General features: G+C 44.2%; 1 protein-coding gene across 2 annotated transcripts; it reads left to right on the forward strand.

Annotated features, from left to right (window-relative positions):
- The first annotated feature begins 20,839 nt into the window (after positions 1-20,839).
- LOC101769769 (probable E3 ubiquitin-protein ligase LUL1) lies at positions 20,840-23,838 on the forward strand. 2 transcript variants are annotated; one of them, XM_004968712.2, is made up of 4 exons: positions 20,840-21,290; positions 22,155-22,329; positions 22,534-22,653; positions 23,452-23,838. In XM_004968712.2, exons 1-4 carry the CDS (start codon positions 20,998-21,000, stop codon positions 23,587-23,589), a joined length of 726 nt encoding a protein of 241 aa, XP_004968769.1. In that variant the 5' UTR covers positions 20,840-20,997; the 3' UTR covers positions 23,590-23,838. The 2 variants fall into 2 exon arrangements, with proteins under 2 accessions (XP_004968769.1, XP_004968768.1); XM_004968711.2 differs by having other exon boundaries at positions 20,841-21,290; positions 22,155-22,653.
- The last annotated feature ends 318 nt before the right edge of the window (positions 23,839-24,156 follow it).

The raw sequence follows: 24,156 nt of genomic DNA on the forward strand, positions 1-24,156 counted from the left end.
TGGCGATCTCCTCGTGCACCTCGCACTGGACCTCTTGGGTCGGATCTTCTGGCCCCGAGTATTCATACCCTAGGTGCACTCGATGCTTAATCGGTTGAGTCATCCTCTTACAGAAGTTGACACTAATGGCCCCAGTTGTCAATCCCTGTGCTTTTAAGTTGGCAATCTTTGTCAAAAGCTCATCCACCTGGACCTGCTCCTCCGAGGTTGGCTGGTTTGACCACTTAGGCATCGCCACTAGCCTATACCCTATGCGTGGTAGCAGCGTGGCAGCAGCTTGGGCTGCTGATTGGCAATAATGAACCACTCACTGTGCCAACCTTTGTTGGACTCCTTCAACTACCGATCAAAATATTCTTGGAATTTTTTGGGCCGCAATACGAATCCACAAGCCCCAACAACCCGACCCTATTTACCCTTACTAATCACGAGCTTCAGATGGTACAGATACCTCCAGAGGTCAAAATGTGGGGGGATGCTCAAGTATGCCTCACACAGATGGTTGAACATAGCAATATCCAAGATTGAGTTTGGATTCAGATGTACTAGTTCAATCTTGTAGTAGTGCAGAAGACCCCCGAAGAAGTCTCCACACGGGATCCCGAATCTGTGCTTGAAGAACGGTGCGAAGACCACCGCCTCCACCGTGCCCTCCGACGGGAAATCTTGGCCAGTGGTGGGCTTCCACTCCAGCAACACCTGCGGCCCGAGGGGGCCTCAGTCGACGAGGGCTTGGATGCATTCTTGCATCATCATGGACTTCATTCAGATGGAAGATGGATCCAGGGCGTTTGCCTACAGCATTTCTTCAAGCTCCACACCTTGAGATTTAGATCTAATGGTGATTAGGGTTTTGATGCACATACGGCGGTGCGGCGCCTTAGGCGGAGGTGGCGAAGTGTGCGCGAGCGGAATGAGGATCGCAGTAGCGCAGCCTAGGGTTTGCAAGCATGGCAATAAAATGCTCAGTGGGCTCGAGGCGGCGGCGCTGAGAGTGTTCAAGATAGAAGTGAAATGGCTTTGTGACCCCTCGTGCTTTTGAGGGGGGTGACGGTGTAACCTACGGATGAAAATTGCGGGCCTCCCGTTATCGTGGCGCAACATGCCAGGCAGAATCTACGAGTTCTACGTTGTGCTTTTAATGGTGCACTTCCATAGCTCTGCCAGTCCTCGTCCTTGGGGGTTGGGCGCCTAATTCAAGTTGACGTGCCTCCGCGGCTCCGCCAATCCTCGTCCTCAAGGGCTGGGAGCCTAATTCTACTCGAAGTGCCTCCGTGGATCTAACAGTCCTAGACCTCGGGGACTGGGCAGCTAATTCTACTCGGTGCACCTCCATGGCTCCGCCGGTCCTCATCCTCAGGAGCTGCACGCCTAATTCTGGTCGGCGTCCCTCCGCGGCTTCGCTAGTCCTCATCCTTAGGGGCTAGGCGCCTAATTCTGGTCGGCGTTCCTCCGTGGCTTTGCCAATCCTTGATGATGACATCACCTGCTTGGATATAACCACATTAGTACTTTTGATTCATAGGTGGAACAATTCTTTACCATGATTGTATTTGATACATTTAATGAATTGATGTTGCACCATGATGTGTGTTCGTTGTCAATTTCAGAAATACATATGTGGATCAAAAATAGTATTAAACACACATGGAAGGTATGGAGGACTAAAGAAGTAGATTGGGAGCTAATTCCAAGTATTCCCAACGTTCTCCACAAGGCCACCACGTCACTTTTGGAGCAAGGAAAGAAAGAGATCCAATCCAACACGTTTTGGCGCTGGATTTAGACTGCAGCTCTACCCCAACTTGCAATAGCCGCCACGACCTCATCCAGACTCCGTATTGGGTGTTTAAATACTCCTTGGAATCCTTATGAAGTCTATTTTCATATGGATCTAGACTCATATCCATATCTGTTCTGAGACGGCCGCAATCACCAAAATACTACTGAGAGGTTTTCTGTCCACAGGTGCTGCGTCGCCTTATTTTGACCCAATGGGCCGTGTATAAGGTTGGGTCCATTAGGGACATGTCCTAGAGTTGGAGCATGACCCCAAAACCACCTAGTTATCCTCCTAGGTATTAATAAGGATTAGAGCTGCCAAAAATAGATTGGGTTTTGTTTAGATCAAGTTTAGCTCTTGCTACTTGCTTGTAAGCGCGCATGCTGGATCAGCCGCCCATCTTCCTATCTTCGGAACCCCAACTTATTGAGATTGAGTTGGAAACCTTCATCTTTATCTAGTAAATTCAGTACTTGTTATACTTGTTCTTGCTAGTTCTTCAATTGCTTGAAGGACGAATGCCCTAGTGGCCGGGTGACGCGCTCCACAAGATCGCAGCAGCCATTGGAGGTGGTGTATTGATTGCTAAGGCGCAGCTTGGAAGGCTGTAGTCGGGCTGTGAACATCATCTCCATTAACCAATCGAGTTATCCCATGCCTCTCATCGAAAGATCGGGAATCAACCCAGCGGGTTCATATCAGTCCTCGACCTCGAGGGCTGCATGCCTAATCTTGGTCGGCGTGCCTCCATGGCTCCACTAGTCCTCGACCTTGGGATCTAGGCATCTAATCCTGGTCCACGTGCCTCCGTAGCTCCACCAGTCCTCATCCTTAGGGGCTGGGTGCCTAATTATGGTTGGCGTGCCTCCGTGGCTCCGCCAGTTCTCTTCCTTGGGGGCTGGGCACCTAATTCTGGTTGTCATGCCTCCGTGGCTCCGCCAGTCCTCATCCTCAGGGGCTGGGTGCCTAATTCTACTCGGCGTGCCTCTGCGGTTCTACCAATCCTCACCCTCGGGGGCTGGGTGTCTAATTCTGCTCACGTGCCTTCATGGCTCTGCCGGTCCTCATCCTCGGGGGCTGGGCGACTAATTCTGCTTGGCGTGCCTACGTGGCTCTGCCAGTCCTCATCCTCAGGGACTAGACGTCTAGTTTCAAGTCAGTATGCCTCCGTGGCCCCATAAATCCCCAAAACCAGATGGAGGAACATATTTTTTCTTAGCTACAATTCCTTTCCCTAGAAATATTACTAGCATTACATATTACAAGCGACTATGAATAGCTCTGGGATAGCTGACATCCTAGGATAAGAAGCTACAATGCAGAAAAAGAAAAAAGCTCAATACAAGAAAGCTGCACAAAACACTTCCCCTAGTGGTGTCCTGAACAAAATGGCAGGGTTCACGATACAGCCTCCTCATGAGGATTCTTCTAGCATCGTTACCTCCCAGCTTCATCGAATAGACTGCGAAGGGAAGGAGCATCTAGGTTTTCTTCACGAGAATTCTTCTAGCATCAGGCTTTCGAGCGGGTGTTACTCCTATTAAAAACAACAAGCTTCAAGCCTATGAGTGCTATTATTTGGGCCATGACTCTCCACGCTGAACGCTGGTCTATTTATAGCCGGATCGCAAGATAACATCCAAAGTGCTATAGTGGACTCGTGAGGGTGCACGACAAGGCTTTCCCATGCCAATATGGCTCTACAGTATTCACATGATGCTCGGACTAGTCTTCAAGTACTAATGAGAATCCTAACGTTGCTTAGACGGCGCAGTACTCCCGTGAGTATACATTTTTGTCACTTATCTATCATTGCATGAGTCCTTATCTCCAGAAATTTGGACGTGTATTTTTAGTTGGCAGGCCTTCGTGGCTACGCCTATCCTCATGCTTGGACACTGGGATCTGCTTCAAGGGAGAACTTCTTCTTCTTTGACCATTGGATTGATTATCCTAATCACTTCTATGCTTAGGGGCTACTCCTATGGAGTGCATCTTGCGACGCCCTCCGTAACCTTCGCTTTGACTTGCCAGGTGCTAGCATCAATCAACTTGGCACTTGTCTTCGCTCTATGCGTTGGCTCTGCATTCGCTCGGATTTTCTTCTTTTTTGAGCACTGCGTAGCCTCTCCGTCACTATTATGCCATTGCAGCTTCAGCCGACATCATCTCAAGCTTTGCTGTGATGACCTCAAAATTCCTGTTCGCCTACACATCGCTCGGGGGATTGAGGGATATGGGTACCCCATGGGTCCCCACCGACTAGGATACTGGCCAAACCTGACAAGTGGGCCCACCTGATCGGGGCGTGCGGGCCAAGTACATGAAGTTACTTGGAGTAAATGTCAAGGCAACAAGACAGTCCAAATCTACTCGAATATTACAGAACACATATTGTAGTCTGACTCAGATTACCTTCCATGTAACTACCGAGTAGATTAGATTCAAAATGACTTGTAGCTCTTGGTCACCAGCCTTTATAAGGCGGCCAAGGGAGCCTCCGAGGGCAATCGAATCCTAGATCCGAACATCAGATCAACCCCAAGCAATACAATCCACGCACACAAGACATAGGGTATTACTCTCTGGAGGTCCGAACCTATCTAAAACCCTCATGTCCCCTTTGTGTCCTCGCAATCACCTTCGAGTTCTTGGTTTTGCAATCGCCCTCACTTACAAATCAACCACTTGGGTAACCACCAGGTGGACTGCCGGGCTACTAAATCCAATAGGCTTTATTTACTTTTGCATAGCCGTTGTCTCTTTTGCAAGGATACTTTTGGAGAGACAGGTCACACCACATATGGAGCTTTATTTTGTGGATGGATCGATGTGATGTTACTACCTTCTAGTGTAGAAGTCTAGTATGCGGAAGTGAAGTGTACGTGATCTTAATCATGATAGTATGAAAAATATTCCACAAGGGTCACAACAATTTGGCAAAGCTCGACATGATAGCAAGCAGCATATGTGTATAGGTTTTTCAATAAGATCAACATATGGCTTGGGAAGGACGAAGGCATATCATTGAGGAGCTAGCTAGGTCATTATTTTTCAAGATAAATTTCCCAAGTACTTTGGACAGAATAGAGCAAGGTTCATTTTATCATGCCATATCTCAAACACCAATAACCTAGGTAGCATGCTTTCCTAATGATATAGGTTCACAAGCAGACAGGTGCAAGCAAGGAACATAGAACATGTATGCCAACCATAAGGAGCATGTTTCCTGACAAGGTTCATTTTAATTCTCATTTTAATTTTAATGATCAGGGATGAGACTCATTTAAACTCATGAACGATGGAGTAAAGAGGTAGAGTGCACATACCATCGCTTCTCGAAGAAGAAGGGGATTGAGGTGGACTAGTGGTGACTTGGCCAAACCACGGGGGTGGTCGACTAATTCTGGTGCCCTCGCCTTGTCCCTTGTCATGTTGGTGCAGTCGATGTTGTGCGACACCTTTGTGGGAGATCTCGAGTGTGTGTGTATTGATGAGGTTGAGAGATCTCCCCCACACTTGTGCCTGTACCTATTTCTTTATTCAAACAAAAGATGGAAACAAAAGAGGGACTCTACTGGTTCGAGAACCAGGGAGCATTACTTTATTCTAACTCAAATATTTTTTGGGGATTTTTTTATTTTATTTTCACCATAAGACCTAAATCAAATAAGGTTGAATTAAAACTACATCAACATAAGTAAAAGAGGGTATACTCATGGTGTACTTTCTTTGTATGTGGTGCAACATGACTACGATGTCTTGGTATGTCTTCCCATTTGAATCAACCTCAACGACTTACCCGTTTGGATTTGAAGACTTTCCTGCAGGGGTTAGTCCACATATATAACCAAGATCTATGAAAGTATTAACTCCTAGGTTCATCAATCATACTCGACACCATGTGTTGTTTGACTGAAGAAGACATTTTAACCTAAGCGCCATGCTTAATTTAAAAGGCCTATGGATGTATGCTGTAGCATAAATTCAAACAAGAGCAGCGAGCATAGATAAAGGAAGCATGAAAGCATGATCAAGCTATATTCAAAGGTAGATATAAACATGAGTATAAGACTGGTGAACATTGTGCAACCTCCCGGAAGGGCTTTGTTTAAAGTCAAAAGCAGGACATACCTGAAGGTACTTACCATGGTGTCTGGGTGATGAAGATTTCTGAATCGCCGCCGTGGTAATTCCTCTTTTTATTTTTATTTTATTTCTCTTTTTTTTAGTGGGGCAAGATGCAAGAACCAACACCATCTCCAAACCAAGATAAGATTTAGTGAGAAAGGAACTTTACTCGGGATACTCACATACCTTCCCCACACTTGGAGTTTGGATTGCTAAGCAACATGACTCAAGTGTGTAGAGTTCAAGGTTCCTTTCATAATCGTTTCCTCACCAAGACTTACCAAGGTGTTGTAGTTGGTGTAGCTCCCATGTTCTAAGGCATCACCTGTCCGTCGTTCTTTTTAATCTCCACCTGAAATGGTTAGCAACCAAAAATACCCAAAGGAAAATTTATCCTAAGTCATGCTCTTGATTTTATTTGAACGGGAAAAATCTATGATAATCCGGGCTATTTCCCGGCAGTGCTTTGTTTATGGTCAAAAGCTCGACCATGGGAACTTCCTCTTGCAGCTATCATTGGCGATGCTGTTCCCTTCTCACCACCAATTGTTGATGTGTCATTGAATCTCTAGCTGCAAAGATAGCGCCACAATGCATCCATGAAATTTGCAATGTTTATGATAAACATATGCATCTACAACCAACCTTCTAAACTTTTTGCAAGAGAGGACATTAAGGTGTTTGTAGTCCTCGTACATGCTCGGGGCACAAAGCGTGGCTGACTCTAGGGAGGCATTAGATGAGCATGGTTCTTTGGTATTTCAAGAATGAAGCACCCATGCTCATCTATGGAATCCTTTCCTTTGGACTCCAGAGTCAACGCCTCACAAATTCCATGGCCCATGAATTCTCCATCTCAAGAGATTCATCATGAGAGATCAATGTTGATTCTCTATCATGGTCAAAAACAACATAGTACGGGCTGGCGGGAAGAGGCTCAAACTCGATCGAGGGTGATGATGATCATTTTGTTGAGATACGAGGTAGGCTACACTAGCGCAAATCAAACTTTTCTACCGCGTAAACCAGGAAAACTGTCGTATAAGGATCACGGGATTACCACTCGACGCACTACTGGTGCAGAAGATGTAGATTCGCGTCGATGCAGCGAAGTCGATCAACGTAGTCGTACGTAGTCAATCACGTCGACGTCCAGCAGCTCCTCAGCAGCTCGTCCACATGCAGCAAGATCGCCCTCATGCCGCGGCTCGTCGTCGGCTCGTCGTGGCTCGTCGGCGGCTCGTCGTGGCTCGTCGGCGGCTCGTCCAAGTGCTGCAGGCACAACACCTCCAAGGTATCCACACATGCAGGGAGGAAGCGTCGCAAGCCAGACTGCTAGATCTGTGAGTTGCAACAGGCAAGGGCGTGGGAGGCACGGCAGATGTGTTTCGCCAAAAGGTGTAAACCCTAGGGCACCTTGACCCCTCTATTTATAGAGGTTCCTAACGGGCCTCTGGGTCTGAGGCCCATTAGTACTTCTAAACCTAATCCAACTCAGATCACATCCGAATTGGGCTTCCAGCCCCTTAAGTGTGTGACCCTATGGGTTCAGATACATATGGACATGGCCCGAGTACTCCTACTCGACCCAATAGTCGGTAGCGGCCTCTAGCAAGACATGCCAACTCCTATATGCACACGAAGATCATATCAGACGAACCATCACAACATTATATACATGCTATTCCCTTTGCCTCACGATATTTGGTCTAGCTTCAAGCTGACCGCTCTTTCTCGATCCTGTGATTCGGAATCCCTTTGTAGGTCAACTCTTAACCGTACGTAGCATGGCCATGCATTTTCGAATCCGATCACTCGAGGGGCCCAGAGATATCACTCTCAATCAAAGAGGGGCAAATCCCATCTTGATTAACCATGTCTCACAGCATGCTTCTTGACAAACCCGAAAGCTACCTTTATAACTACCCTGTTACGGCGTAGCGTTTGATAGTCCCTAAGTAGGTCGATCCACATCTTGAATACATGCTACAATCTCAGGTCTAAGGACAAAGCGTATATGTTGTTTAAAGAGAGAACTACTTCTCGTGTTGGGTCAATCCAAGCACATGTCTCCACATGTGCCCACATTATTAGTTCAACATCTCCATGTCCATGACTTGTGAAACATAGTCATCAACTAATACATGTGCTAGTCTAATATTCATGTGTGTCCTCACATGAACTCCGACTAGGGACAACTTTAGAATAACCATACAAGTAAAGAGTTTCACACACAATTCACATAATTGCAAATCAATTCAAGTAGCCTTTAATGGATATTCAAGGAACACAATATAAATCATGGATACAAATGGAATATCATCATCTCTATGATTGCCTCTAGGGCATACCTCCAACACATTTGTCTTCACAAAGGTGAAGGGTTTCTTCCGATGAGATGAATAGAGATGCACCCATCACCTTCTTGAGCGGGTTTTTCTCAGGAAGAGGCTTCGCCATAGGATTTTCTAAATAAGAGGTAGAAGTGGCAAAAGCAGTTTCCCTAAGGTTTTCATCTAGGCTCCCTTGAGAAGCATCTAGAAGTTTTTCTAGTGGGTAGCCTAGGAGGAGATCAAAATCGATGATGGCATAGATATGGAAATCTAAGTTCACCTTAATTTTTTCTATGATGATCGGCATGTCCCTCGCCATCCCGCGACATTCAAAGAACAGTCCCGAAGGAATTCTGAAGTATTTGTCGATCGGAGTTAAAGGCTTGTAACCCACAAGAATGTCCAAGAGATACTCGGATATGATACAAGCCTCGGCAGTAGGGTCATGAAGGGCTTCTATGGCATTTTCCCTCATAGAACACGGGATGGTCATGGATGAGCTATCTGAATTGGTTCAAAAGTACGCTTTACCTCGTTCAACCCATCCACTATAGTTGCATGGTGGAAAACTTCATCGAGGGCCTCATAAGGACACAATGATGTCGTAGGCTTCTCGTGCCCAAGATAATCTTGAGGTGTTTCTAATGTTTTGAGAAGGGTCATCCTCGAATCGGAAAGAGAACTTGGAAGGTTAAAATTCTTCTTCCTTCGATATTCGTGGTTCGGGAGAGGGCTCAACAGATGAATCTTGGGATGTAGAAGGTATAAGCTCGGATTTGGCTGTGGAGGGACTCTCATGGCTCGACTCGGATTCCTGTTGGTGAGGTTCGTTATGGTCGGTAGGGAAGGAAGAGTTTTCTAAGAGGCAATCTAGGATCTCTCTTCCTTCCATCGGATCTTTGTGTGCAAACAAACCTCCGGCAGCAATTTCAAGGTCTAGGGCTGATTTCTTGTCTAAAGACAAGCAAAACATGTTCAATGATACACCATTGGGTATAGACAAGTCTAGGCTAGATGCCAAAAGGCATAAGAATCTAGCCTATGCTGCACCTATGGACTCCTTCTCTACTTGCTCAAAGCCGAGGACGTCAACCAGAAGGGAGTCTATCCGTTCCGTAAGGGAGAATGAGTAACAAAAGTCAACTCGAAGTTCTTCCCAATTATCGCTCACACTCCCTATCGTGCGGGTGTACCATTGCTCCGCCCTCTCTGTGAGAGAGAAAGGAAACAACTTCCACCTCAAGGGAGGCTTTGACAGGAAGGCTTCACCATGGGTAGTGGGGGTAAAGGTAGAAGGAAAGAAAAGCAAAAGATACAAGGATGACGAGGTATGAAGAAAGATACACCAACCATTCCCCAACAATGGCGACAGAAAGCTTATTGGTATAATTAGCGATGTGGAATAAATCCGCAAGTGCACGGATATCGTTGTAGCTTTCACCTCAGAGTATTCCAAGGGTATCGAATCAAAGGGAACGTGTGTGCACTAACTTTTATTCTAGTCGGTCTAAGGACACACCAAGATAGGTGCGTCAGGGTAGAGAGGATTCCTAAGGATAGCACTTAAGATAAGTTACAGGTCGATGTCTCGAGTCAAATACTCGCTTCGAGCACCGGCTTACCTTGAATTAGTCAGGTGCCTCCGACCAATGGCTCTACGCTATATCTGAATGTGGAGGATTATGAAGGACCAATAGGGCCATCACCACCTATGGGCTACCTCTGCGGCCTGTGGGATATAAGGCAAATGAAAGATAACTCTTAGTCTAGACACCACGACTACACTAATGATTACTACTACAGTCTAACTACATCTAAGCTCCTATAGCAGACATACAACACTCTATATAAATACAGAGTGATGGACCCGCAAGTAAGACAACTGATCTCACTAATATAAGTCCTACTAGTGTATATTGTATCTAGGTCTCAAGGCATACATAAGAGCATACAAGCCTATACTATGATAGCAAGGGTATATGACTAACATACGAGCATATAAGCCAAGCATATAAACATAGCAAGGATCATATACTACTCATGCATATAAGAACCAAGTATAACACTATAAGAAGGAATCATGAATACGAACTTACTTTACTGAAAGGAAGCCAGCATCCGTAGAGGTACAAGCTTGGAGGAGAGTACCAACACCCTAGCACTCCTCCCAAACCGCCCCTCACTCTCTCCCTATTCTAAGCACAAGCTAGGCAAGGCTTTGCCTTTGGAGTGGAGCTCTACTTCCCCCTTGGATGGTGTGTCCTCAAGTAAGGACCTCCCCCTCTAGTATTTATAGAGTGGAGGTGCCTTGGGAGAGTGGAGATGCTCCAAGCATCTCAAGGAAATATTCTTCATCCAACCTCTCTCCTTGTGCCACCTAGGAGGATCCGAGGCTTTGAGGCGGTAACTCCCGGGACAACAGCCATAACCGCCTTTAGGAAGTCATCAGGAGTTGACACGTGGAAGATGGACTCGAGGGGTGCCAGGGCTAGTTCGACCAAACCCTGGGCACCGCCTCTCACGCCGCCCTTTTTCTGGGACGCTGCTTGGTGGGCCCTCAAGTCAGTTCTAGGGTGTGCTTTCTCCTAATTGGCCGGAGTTGTGTTTCTTTGCCTCTTGGGTGTGCTTTCTCCTCCTTTCTAAGGATAAGTCACCTTCATACAAATACTCATCAACACTTATGGAAATGGTCAGTAATAAACTCCTAATACTAGGTTGATGCTCATCTTTCTTGTGTTTATTCAAGAGTTGACGGCTAGAATTGGCACTTAAGAGCTGTCAATACTAAGGAAGGAACCGACTTGTAAAGTAAACCCTAGGAAGGAAAGGGGGGCCGATATTTATAATCCTAGGGGGACCCAGGCAGTTGCGCAAGGACCTGAGTGGTAGGCAGGACCAAGGCGACCTGACCACATGGACCAACAGGGGAATGACGTGTGTCCACTAACTCACGCAGCGCTACCAATAGGCACCCGCCCCCTCGCATGCTGCGCCCAGTGTGGTTCCTCAGGTTTCACCCACCTCGACCCCCGTGCCCGCACCAGGTGGCCTGTGGGAAAACGAGAATGCACCACCCAAGTAGGTTGCGAGCTCAGGAGTAGGTAAGAGAAACTGTTCCACCCCTCCAGATCGCTCTTCTATCCTATTCCTCCACCGGCTGTCTTCCCAACCAGCCGGAAAGGTCTCAGAGCCCATCGTCTGGAAGCTCGGATGACGATCCCCAAGAAAGGGCTGTTGTTGGGGAAGTGGTCCAAGATTGCGGGCTAGAGGGATCGTCCCTGCCAAAGCACTTCCGAAGATTTGGAAGCTCCGATTTCCCCCGCGGAGAGCTCATACCTTTTCTCCCTTATCCTCCCCGGCTGTAAGGAATCGAAGGGCGAGGAGCCAGGCAGGGGAGAGGGGGCCCCGAAGTCTTCGGAGGTCCTCTGAAGCTGGTGTCCAAGAGATTGTCGCCAGCTCCAGAGTCCCCAATGGAACGCAATGGAAACAGGATAATCGGCACTACCGTAGGGAGGGTAAAGAACACAGACGAACGTTTCGGGACCCCTCCAGAGGTCTTCGACTCCTCTGGGAGCACCACCCTTCCGGGAAGAGTAGATGGGGGGGCTCTTAGGAAGAATGTGGCAGAACCACCCAAATTAACCTGGCTAAAGTGCTCTTAACTCTACCTCACATGCGAATCAATACTTTAATCAAGTTAACCCGGTAGTCTGTCAAATCATACCCGATAAACCACTTAACTTGGATTGCCATAAAGCATACTCACTCGACGGTGAGTCCAGAGATCACAACATTCCAGTTGAATTAAACATAGGTCTCACTTTAATTTATTACAACACAAGTTTGAAAAACAAACATAGTTTTAAGAGTGTTCTTGCAGCGGAAAAGTTCATGTGGAAGCTACTCGTCGATACAAAATATCATGGTGAAGCCAACCATGATATTAATAACCGCAATCCTCGTCGTCCGAGGATGGGTCTCACTTGACCGTCCAACTCGGAGGGAGCTGGGTCGGCCAAGTCAAGCTAGCAGCACAATTATTAACATCTATCATAATACCTGAAAAGATAAGCCACAAGCAAGGCTGAGTATACTAATACTCAGCAAGACTTAACCATTGGGTGATAACTACTCTACCAACTTCTAGACATGCAAGGCTTTTTGGCTGAGGGGTTTGTTTTGCCAAACGCATCTAGGTGGGTCCTTACTTTCAAGTTTTAGCATCAGGTTCTAGTTGATTATCCATTCTAGGTAAGCACCTATTCTAAGCAATCATGTGATCAAGCAATTTAATTCAAGCATCAGTATTATTCATCACCATTTGTTCCTCTTCTTACTCGGTGCAGAAGTGCAGTCAAGTAGTCTCAAACTATGAGCGGCAGACGATTCAAATCGAGATTTAAAAACCTTGCAAGGTGAACCTAACCCCATGACATCCGCGTACCACGACGGGTTCGGTTCGCTTCAATTGTCATCCATCCCCATCAATCCCCAAGCACGTGGTCGGGCCCACTTCCCTTGGATATAAGGCCCCACGATCCCGGACGATGTCGTACCATGGTAGCACTTGTACCCACATGTGGTCGCAGGGGAGTAGTTTTCTTCTAGACAAACGGGGCAATCCACCATCCACCAAAATAGAACATATAGCCCAGCCCCGCCTATCAATCCTTATGGTTGCAACATAAATAAACAGGCAACTCCTATAGCTCGTGAGTGATAGGAAATCACTCAACTTTTACCGTATCCCTATTTAGCATTGCAACTACTTGCCTTAACATACTAGTATTCAACACATAGGTACCTAGGATCATGCAACTAGGGTTTCAAGCAACTCCTATGAACGTAAATGCACAAATATAATTAACATAGATATTGCATGAATTTAGAAAACTAGGTTATGCTCCGGGGCTTGCCTTCCTGGACTAGGTTAGTAAGCGGGTCATTGGAAGCTTCAGGAATCTCCTGCTCGGCCTCGGTGTGGTGCAGCTCAGCAGATCCTTCCTCCTCAGCAGGCATCAGCTCGTACGTTCCGTCTGCAAGGTTCGTTTCTACACGAGATGCATATGCAATGTTCAAGTTTCATGAGTTTATGAGCAAGATGCATTTCAAGTTAAATAGACGCATTAAGTGCAATGACCACTACACTTGGATAAACATTAAACTTTATATACTAGATGAGTAATTTCGTGTTTTAATCCTCGGGTGTATTTGATGGTGGTTGTGTACACATATATTAGGTTTGTTATTACTAACTGCCAAAGAGAAAAGGTACCAGCCTAGGATTGATCAAGCTTAGATCGGAAAGTTATCCTATTTCTGAATGTTTTTCTGTACCTCTTCCTATATTTCCCATATTACCCTTATTATTACATAATTTGTTTTCATTCATTTCTTTTGGGTTTAACTTCCATAATTTGTTTCTACATGCAAACAGTGAGATATGGCAATGAAAATTTAATAGGAACTTAACCATGTCAATGCTAAGCTACTGTAAAAAGTTGGTGCTCGGTAGACTTCTACAAAAATAATTAAAATTAATTTAAGATCCTATGGTTGATTGCACTTAACCATTTTTATCTCCAGTTTCATGGAGAGTTTGGCTCTAAAATTTTAACAGTGAGTTATAGTGAGTTATACTAGTGCAATAGATGTTCCTGAAATGTTTCCATGATTTACAGTGAAGGACATCTATTTCCCATATTTTTCCTTCATTTAAACTTGTACAAAATGTTAAGCATGTTTCATCAAGTTTCATACAGTGACCCTTATTTTTTCTAGTGAGTGTTTTGCATCCATGATCAAACAAAAGCGGTTTCATATTTTCTCTGTCTTATTTAGTTTATTATGCAAAAAGTCAAATTCCACCTAAGGTTTCAAAGTTTATTCTCAAACAGTGTGTTAAACATCTAACTAGGGTTACAACTATTTTATTTAGCACAAGCTTAACATAATAGAGCTATCAGAAGTGGATTTGTCATTTTACCATTTTTAAGTGATTTATGGTGCATTTATTGGCTTGAACACAAAATAAATCCTAGAGAAATAAATACTACAGTGACATGCACAAAATTATTTTTCTATGAAACTATTCAGCTCAGAGAGTCTAACAAAGTTGGTTTTGTGTTTTTCCCATTTGTATATGATTTTCTACACATTTTCAAAATTTGCAGCCATTGAATCTAGGAAATAAAAGAAAACTATGACCAACTTGCAAAACAGCCCCCAGATCTAAAGTTTCTTCGCATATAAGTCCCTAAAATATTCCCCATACCCCCTACTCTTCTTTTCCTTCTCCCTTTAACACCCTCACGCATCATATTCAGGAAGACAGAAACACAGCACAGTAGACTTGGCATGGCCATGGCCAGGGGGATGGCACGGCTGGGAGGGGGATAGCGGCGCAACGGCGCCTTGGGGACCAGGAGCTTCACCAGCAGGGGCACAGCACAGGGAGGAGGCAGGCAGCGCAGGTTCCAGGAGGCTTCACGACAACTATAAAGGGGACGGATGGGCTCACCGTGGGGAGGACCGTCCGGCGAGGGAGAGAGCTCGGGAAGCGGCAAAACGGATGCACGGCGGCTTGAGGAAGGTGTGGCTGCGAGGAATCGAGCCAAGGCTCGCTCACGGTGACGAATTTTGCTGGTGAAGGATGGGAAAAGATGGAGCTCGGGTCACTGGTAACGGAGGTGTGGGGTGTGGGGGAAGCCAGCGCTTGGCTTTATACGCGGGGAGCGGCAAGGATAAGGTCAGCATGAAGATAAGGATGCCACGGCGATGCAGGATGGCCATTGGTGGCGAGGCGAGCACCGGTGTTGGCCGCGTGGCGGTGGTGGCGTTCTCAGCGGCAAGGGCGCAGGGTGGCCGTTGGCCGGCTGGGATGTGCTGCAATGGGCGGAGACGTGCTCGCGAGGGGTTTGGGTAGCGCAGGAGCTCGTGTTGACCTGTCGACAGCGGGGGTTGGTCGGCGCGAACGGTGGCGTGGTGCACGCGGTGACCGTGCACCGGGCAGGAAGGCGAGAACGCGACGGCACGTGAGGTAGCTAGGTTTAGGCGTATTTTACTCACATTTTTCAAATGGAACTTGAAAATATTTTAAACTAAAGGTTGTAGTCGTAACTCCAAACTACAAACTCTAGACATACCATAGGCTCAAATCTGTGGTAATTTTGAAGTTAAGCTCGAGCCAAATTTGCTGGAACACCACTTCCAACACTTAGCAGAAGATTTGAAATGAAGTCATATTTAAAGCTTTTGCTGAACTTTAACTCAAGTTTTGAAAGGGTTTTGCTCTGATTTAGACCAAGGTCAAATGGACAATATTGTTGTACACACTTCACACTCAAACTCTTAGAAAAGGATTAGGTCCAAAAGAGTTTTAAATTTTGTAATAATCACACGCCAAATTGGAAGACACTCACGTCTTTTAAAATTTAGAGCAGTGTGCTGAATTTGGAGTTGGAGCTGATTTTGGACTTCAATTTGGAAGGTTCTAGTGCGAATTGGTCAATGCTCAAATTAACAAAGTTGTTGTCTAAAGTTCATTATACAAATTCTATAAAGGCTTTAGCTTCAAACCAGGTCTAGATATAGAGATAATAGGTTTTAAACTTCCCTAACAGACATGTTCTTAAGGACTTAGTGAATTTGACAAGGTGTTTGAATTAATATTGAACTTCAAACTAATTTTTGAATGTCTTCCTCTCCAAACTAGCAAAAGTTCAACTAAGCAAAGTTGTTTTTTAATAAGTTTTACAACTCTTATATTGGTAAAAATTGAAGTTGTTATGTAAAATATGAATTTGTGATCTACCCCTAATTTAAGCTTTTAAAGGGCATTTTGGTCAAGTGCTAGATTAACTTCTAAACACTCTACTTAAGCTTTGACAAGACTAATTAAAACTAGGGTTGTTACAGGGAAGGAACTTTAGCTTTGTGCATCACCTAAAGGGAAAAGGAGTGCGCCTGTGTCAGCCCTAGGCACAGGGGCTGCCACGCCCACCCCCCCCCCCCCGAGCAATAAGTCCCCGTATGGGGCCACCATGTTAGCCTTTGGTACGGAGGACCTCCGTACCTGGAGGAAGCTTTTGACCTCGCTACCCCCAACACTGCATCCCAGTGGGTCCGGCTCCGCGGGAGTCGTATCGGGGGCACAAGGGTCCTTTGCCCAGAAAGGCCCTGCCCCCTAAGGCTATAAATAGAAGGGCTATAGGTTCAATCAGGACACAACATTCTAGCCACTCGATCCCCTAGAAGCTCTTTGGTTATTCTAGAGCCACCCTTTATTGTTTAGGCATTTGGTAACCACCAACAGGTATATCAATTAGTTTGTTGCTTTTTATTTCCTTGAAAACAAGTCAAGAAACCTATTTTCCCCTCCAAAAATGAAGTTTAGAAATCACAGGTATTCCATGAGTAGTAGTTGCTTTTGACTTCTGTCTCATGTACTGTTATACTTCAGGGGCAGGGGGTAATGTCACCGCAGGTCTTACCTTCATCAGAAAGAAGCCTTAGTTGTTGCAAAAGAGTACTTACTTGCAACAGTGAAGGCTGATCCTAAAGCTGCATCAGTTTCGGTTAATCTTGCATATGCATATTATATGGCTGGTGAGCATAAAAATTCAAAGAAGTGCTTGGAGCAGGTAACAGCTGTTGTTACATTTCAATTTCCTTTTATTGACATTATTGCCAAGACACGTATTGCTAATTAACTGTCACAAAATTTGATAATACCGAGTTCATAGCACCAGAACCGTCGGCCAACACTACTAGAGAAATAACCTTTCATCCGATATCTTTGTACCGGTCACTTTTTGACCTGGTACTAATGTTAATCTTCACTTTAGTACTGGGCCTAACGGCTAGTTCCCCACGGTGGCTCCGTGACCCCCTTTAGTACCGGTTGGGGGCACCAACCGGTACTAAAGGGTGCACATTGCCTGGTACTACTGTGACACCCCCCATTAATATTGGGTGGGAGCACCAACCGGTACTAATGTGGACCATTTAGTACTGGTTGGTGATCCCAACCGGTACTAAATTGCCTTCTATAAATCTGCCTCCTTCTTCCTCCTGCTCAAGCCATTCACCACAGCTCGAGCTTCACCCTATCCATGGCACCATAGGGGAGGTGCTGCCGGATTGAAGACCATTTCTTGGGAATTTCACTCATTCAAATGTAGTAAAGGTTAGAAACTTTATCCTACCTTGATACATGGTTAGTATACTAAGTTTTATACTTTAGAGATAGAGTAATTTGTGATTTTTAGAATAAGGTACAATGCAGTTTTTCATGCTTATATTTGTGATTTTTTTAAATATATGCACCATTTTGTATAGGAAATTATAGGAAACCTTAGGAAATTGTAGGAAATAAGTGAAAATTACGTCATGTTAATTTAGCAATTACATCATAAAATTGTAGGTTGTTATTGTGAGACTAGTTATGATGTTAGTTTTATTTGCTCAATGTGGATTTACTTCTACTTCTTAATATAATCAGTGTACTGCTCCGTCAGCTGAGAAATTGTCAGTTAAAAAAGAAAGAAATAGTGCTATGTGTTTATTTTTTTCCCAAGCACCGGACTAACCGAGGAGTGAAGGGTCATGACTCACGGGCTCGCTGGCCACCGGTCGCCCCGTCCCGCACCATCAGACCTGACGGATGCGTGCTGTTGCTACCTTTGCCCGCTTGGTTTGTTTCATTCAACACCATCCATCACCGGACGCGCGACTTTCTTTTCTCCGCCGAACAGCGTACCGTGCCGTACCATGTGGTTCCTCGGGCTCACCGACAATATTTGAGTTTGTCGCAATGTATCATGTTGTTTGAGTCTGAAATTTAAATTTTTGTATTTCTATCTAAACTTTTAGGAACATTTCAGTTTAATGGTATTTGTTTCATGTTTTTTTATGTTTCATTTATAATTGTATGGATGATTAAAATATCTTTGGTTTGGTAATATTTTGTAGATGGATCGGCAATGGATGTACAATGCAGACAAATATTCCATGGAGTACATTAATGGCTTGCGTGATTTTCTCAATCAGGCAGAATCCAACAAACCGTCATCCGGTTTCATTTGTTGTTCATGCAGAAATTGCAAAAATAAGAAGGATTACTCATTTAGAAAGACTATTCACGCCCACATATACAGTTCTGGATTCATGCCTAACTATTTTGTTTGGACCAGGTACGGGGAAACAGGAGTTATGATGGATGATGGTGAAGAAGAAGAAGATGACAACATTTTTGACTGGATTTAAGGAAGTGCCTTTGCAGATGCTCCAAAGTGAACAAAGTGACAATATTCTAAGAGATAAACCAAATCAGACATTGAAAAATATATATAAGTTTCTCAACAGGCAACATTATTACAAGAAGGACATACTACTACCGTACAACTTCAAGTAAGTGTGTTTCCTATCTCTTTCTTTTCCAAACTACCAATTAAACATAAGACTAACTATCTTTAATTTGGTTGTACAGATACCATTGGATACTCATTATTGTCGTGCCTGATATGAGATTTGTATATGTATTCGACTCTTTGAGGAAATCAAAACAAGAATACAATGATATCATAGACGTTTTGAATAAAGCATGGGCTCGATTCCGTCGAAATCACGTGGTGAATTCAAGGAGGAACTTTATTGGAAGACTAATTTCCTAGTATATGTTGAATTTTCACATCTCGTGATATTTCCTTTAACACAACAAATACTTCATAACTTTTTTTCCATATATATAGTGTTGGAGACAGGAGCCGGGTAACAATTTATACGGATACTATGTATGTGAGTTCATCCATAGCTTTGTAGGTCCGAAGCGTATAGCCGACCACGAGTTAACCGTAGGTATACAAAATTCTTAACAATAAATTAAGATGATGTCAGGAAGGATAGAGTCCTCGACACGGACTGATGCAGGGCAGTTCAAGAACAACTCTGTGGATTTCTTCGTCCAGAGTCCTCGACACGGATTGCATCAGGGCAATTCAAGAACAACTCTGTGGATTTCTTCTGGACGAGGTAGTAAATCCAGCGAGAGAGTTCATAATGATGGATCAAATCTACATCACCGTCAGGACTTGGGTTCAGAATAGTAGATACGAAATGTTGAACTTGGAAAGTTGAGGCAACGTAATATTATTCATATATGTCTATGCACAATATGTCTATATATATATAATAGTATCTCAAATGTAATATTAAAGATAAATCCAATTTTATATATATTAGCGTATTAGAACTGGTATACATAAAGGAAACAAATACGAAATACGAATATATAATAAATAAATAGAAAAGAAAATGAGAAAAGAAAAAAGAATAATTAGTACCGGTTGGTCTCCCCAACTGTTATTAAAGGGTCCCTTTAGTACTAGTTGAAACAACCGATTAGTACCGAACTAGTAGTACCGGTTGCGAAACCGGTACTAAAGGGGTTCCCGACTGGTGTTTTCTCTAGTAATGCAAAATGAGTAGCCACCCCTTTTGCATGTCAAAACGAGCAACCCACCACTTCTATTTGGTACCCATGCACGCCCTGGAGCTGCTCGGGCACATTTGATGTTCGCTAGGGATGGCCACTATTGGAGCTCGGCGATGCAGCCACGGTTGATGTCGGATGCGAGAAGATTGACCTCGGGAGCTCAGTAGCTAGGGAGCCGCTTATCTAACTCTGTGCAGCACAGATTGGATGGCAGAGGAGGGCAACTAAGTGCTTGATAGTGGAGGAAGGCGGTGCAGCATAGAAGGATGCTAGCTGGGTGCATGCCGCGTAGGAGAGGCATTGAGCCCAACTACATTTAGGGGCCTCCTTCCCCACCTGCAAGAGAAGGGGCTAGGCGGGAAGAAGCAGGGGCCTTCATACTCTAGGTAACCGAATAGGTTTGCTATTACAACTGGATTTTTTGAATAGAGGTCCTATGAGTTGCTGACATAGTTAGCATAAGAAGAAAAAAATTGGTACTAAGCATGTCTGAACGGAAGCACATCTCTAATATAAATGCTAAAATGGGAGTATTGTAGCAATTGGACGACACATTGGTCGTTGGCTTGCTCACGCTCATCCAACCAACCGAAATAGGGTTAAGAGCATCTGCTTTAGATTCCATTTATGAACCAATAATCCATTTAAACTCACCCAAATAGAGAGAGAATTATGACTCTTCCATTATGGTAGTTGGATTGTGATAAGATTATTGTGAAACCGTAAAAGTAACGCTACCAATAATCTTGAAATAATATCGGAGCATCTCCATTATCTAAAAGATTTATTAGAAAAATTCTAGAGATGCTCTATAACGTAGAAAATACACGTTGGGGGTTTATTTATAGCAAAGTTATTCAGCAATTTTGAACAAGGTTAGATTTGTTGGAGAACAGAAAAAAGGGAATCATGGGACGTGACAGCCGGAGTGGGAGTCATCGGAGAGAGAAATAGAGGTAGCCAGTGGATCGGTGCATTTGTGAGTTGTGTCCAGACATAATATTCAATATTAAATTAAAAGTGATCTATAGTGCGGTTTTGACCAAGACACCTTTCTTTTAGTGTTAAACGGTGCCCCGCAGCTAATTTTTCGTTAATTTTTAAAACCAAACAGAAACAGGCCGTGAACGAAAGATGTTTGCAAGGTTGCTGCAGTAAGAGTCAAACTCAACGCAAACTTTTTCAGTTCGCCACCAATCTGGCCAATCGCACCGGCAGGAAACCTAAATCAAGAAAACCGCAGCAAGGAGAAGACGATGGGCAACTTCCGGAGCAGAGGCGGCGCTCCTCCTCCACCGCCTCCGCCGCCTGCTCTGCAGGCCCATCTGCACGGGGTGCGCCCTCCGTACTACCACCGGTACCCCGGTTGGCCCCCGGGCACCGCTCCGGTGCCTCCGCCTTTGGGGGTGCCCGCGTCGGTGGAGCGGCACAGGACCGTCGCGGTGCACGCAGGCGTCAACATCAAGGGGGACTCCCTGCGGCTGGAGCCCGATGATGACGGCCGTGGCCTCCTACTCGCCTTCTCTTTCGACGCCGACGCCCCCGGAAGGTCCCTCTGTTTCTTTTCTTTCCCTTTTCGCCCGCCTCGGTCTGTCCTAGGTTAGTTCTTGGAATTTCGGTTTCTTGGTTAGTTCAAAGTATTGAAATGGCGATGCCGTGACCAGTCGTTTGGCTCTTCATGCCCTGAGGTGCCAATAGAACCTGTAGACTGAAAATTGGCCCAGATTTTCATTGTTTTTTTGGCAAATTTTGGTTGACATTTGAAAAAAAAAATGAATGGATTTTATCTGAACGAAAACTAAAGTTGCCTATTTTTATTTATTTAACCCCACAGAACTGAAAATCACTGATTTTCAGCTGAAATTCTGAACATTGATTAGAACCATTGCACTTTTGATCATGTGCTCCTGTTTGATTGAGCAACAGGATGTGGTTGCTTCTAAATGATCAAATTACACCTATTCCTTGAATATATTTTAATTTTCATTATGTTGGGTTCTTAGCACATAGCAGCTTTGTGTTGACTGTTGGGCAATTTGAAAAAGAAAGTTGAACAAAGTAACACGAGGTTAGTGATTTGCACTAGGTATCGAGGTTGAACTTACAATGTGATAGGTTTGGTTGAGCTGTAATGCTCTCAGAATCTCCGTGATTGTTGGCCATGCGCTTTTGTTTGTGGAGTTGCCTTCTCAAAACATACAGTTATATTGTACCTATCAGATTCCTGTGTCTTTTTTTTTGTTACCTTTTGAGGTTATGCATTTATTTCTTCATTTCTTTGTATCCTTTCAGAGGCCCCTGGTTTTGTTGCCACAATGCCACCTATTATTCGTATTGATTTATAATTATCTGTAGAACTTTCATGCCATCTTTAATTACGAGACTGATTCTTGATTATTCATCCTTTGAACAGCATAACTGTCTATTTCTTTGCGCAAGAAGACGAAGAGCTTATCTTGAAGGCTACTAAGGAAAACTTGCTCAAACCTGTGACAACAGCTTTCGACAAAGGTCATGATCAGGAGTTCAAGCAACCAAGTGGAACAGGAATCGACATCTCTCAGTTTGAAGAATCTGAGCTAACTAAGGTTGGTGAAGGTGGTATATTCCCAGTTGCATTCAAAGTGGATGTGGCTGTGTCAAACAACCAAGAATTAGAAGGGGTACATGAGGATGAGGCATCAAAGTGTCTGGTTAAATTTGCTATACTTGCAAAGAAAGACAATGCAGAATATGGTGTTCGTATTGTGCAGCAGATGTTGTGGGTAAATGGTACGCGATATGTCTTGCAGGAGATATATGGTATTGGCAACACAGCTGATGAGAACAATCATGAAGACGAATCTGGGAAAGAATGTGTTATTTGTCTTTCAGAACCAAGAGATACAACTGTTCTTCCGTGCAGGCATATGGTAAGCTATTCTATCATACTCAGTATCCTCTTTATGAATCAAGATTCATTTATAATATTTAGGCCTATTAATTACCACTCCCCCTTGCCCTACTCGGAACTGGACTAGACACTACAATGGCATGAAAATGGACAAAATCATTTTTTGCCCTGAAGGAGACATGCTCTGGTGTCTTGCACCTTTAGATGTGCATTGAGATTCATGCACTGTAGGAAATCAGATGGAATCATTGTCTCTTACCCACAGTGTATGAATCTCAATGCACACCTAGCAGGTATAGGAACAGTACATGCCTGTAAAGACAATAAAACTGTGTTCATTGAAAATGCATTAGTTGCTTGATGATTTGTTGGTAGTTGTTGTAGTAGGAGAGTATAGTAATTGGGAGGAAGGAAGTCTCTCATGTTAATGGTCCCATGTGCATTGTAAGATCACAATTAAACCCTTAAAACTTGTCATTATGGTAATTGTTGTATTCTTTCCAAATTTCTGATGACTATTGATTATGAGGAAAGATTCTTCATGTTCCTTTCTCTTAGCATTGAAGCAAAAACTTGAGAATCCAATGTGGCTTGTAATATGATACGTGCTGCATTATTACAATTATTTTCATTCTTCTCCAGATGCAATACTAGTTTTACTTTTCTAGTGTATAGGAATTTGTACGAAAATGACTCATTTTGTACTCAGTGCAGTTGATAAAAGGAGGATCAAACATGAAACTAGTCTAACTGCAGTGCCATCTTTGCAACTCTAACATTTGAGAGAATATAATGATATCTGTTGCTTTTTTCGCAGTGTCTCTGCTGGGAGTGTGCTCAACTTCTAAGACTCCAGAGCAACAAATGCCCCATATGCAGGCAACCTGTTGGGGGACTTCTGGAGATCAAGGTTGATACAGAATCTGGTGGTCATCAAAAGGAGCTCAGTAGTTAGGAGACCATGAAAAGAGTCCATTTTAGTCACTAGCAATCATCCTGAATATATTGCTCGTGTATGAAACTACCTTGGAATAGGATGAACATGAAGGGATTTAAGAGTACATATCTCCGTAGTCTTGAGCTTTTAATCTTGAACTTTTACTTGAAACACAATCGGTACTGTCACTAACAATACAAGCCTGTTGCAGGTTTGCATAACACAACAGAGATGGTTGCCTTAATTCGGTTACTCAGATTGCTTGAAGTGTTGTGTACTATGAGCCTGTTTGAAGTTTGAACATCCCCTGCTTTTCGATTAGTGGATGTTTGTGTCTCAGGAGGCCTACAATGAAACTATGGGTGCTACTCTACATGGCAGATTGGAAGCAACTCTTCCAATATTTTGTTGTACACATTTGTCAACGGATACTATAACCTATGTCATGGTTGGCTAACCATCGAATTACCTGAGTAATTCGGAAGAAGGAAGTTTCGAAGCAAATTGAAGGGGCAGAACAAGAGAACGCAACGCTGAATTCGTTCCGACAGTCTTAGGAAGTTGCAAGCAAGTGAATTATAGTGA

Source organism: Setaria italica, chromosome V (genome assembly GCF_000263155.2).
Source record: "Setaria italica strain Yugu1 chromosome V, Setaria_italica_v2.0, whole genome shotgun sequence".
Classification (NCBI taxonomy): domain Eukaryota; kingdom Viridiplantae; phylum Streptophyta; class Magnoliopsida; order Poales; family Poaceae; genus Setaria; species Setaria italica.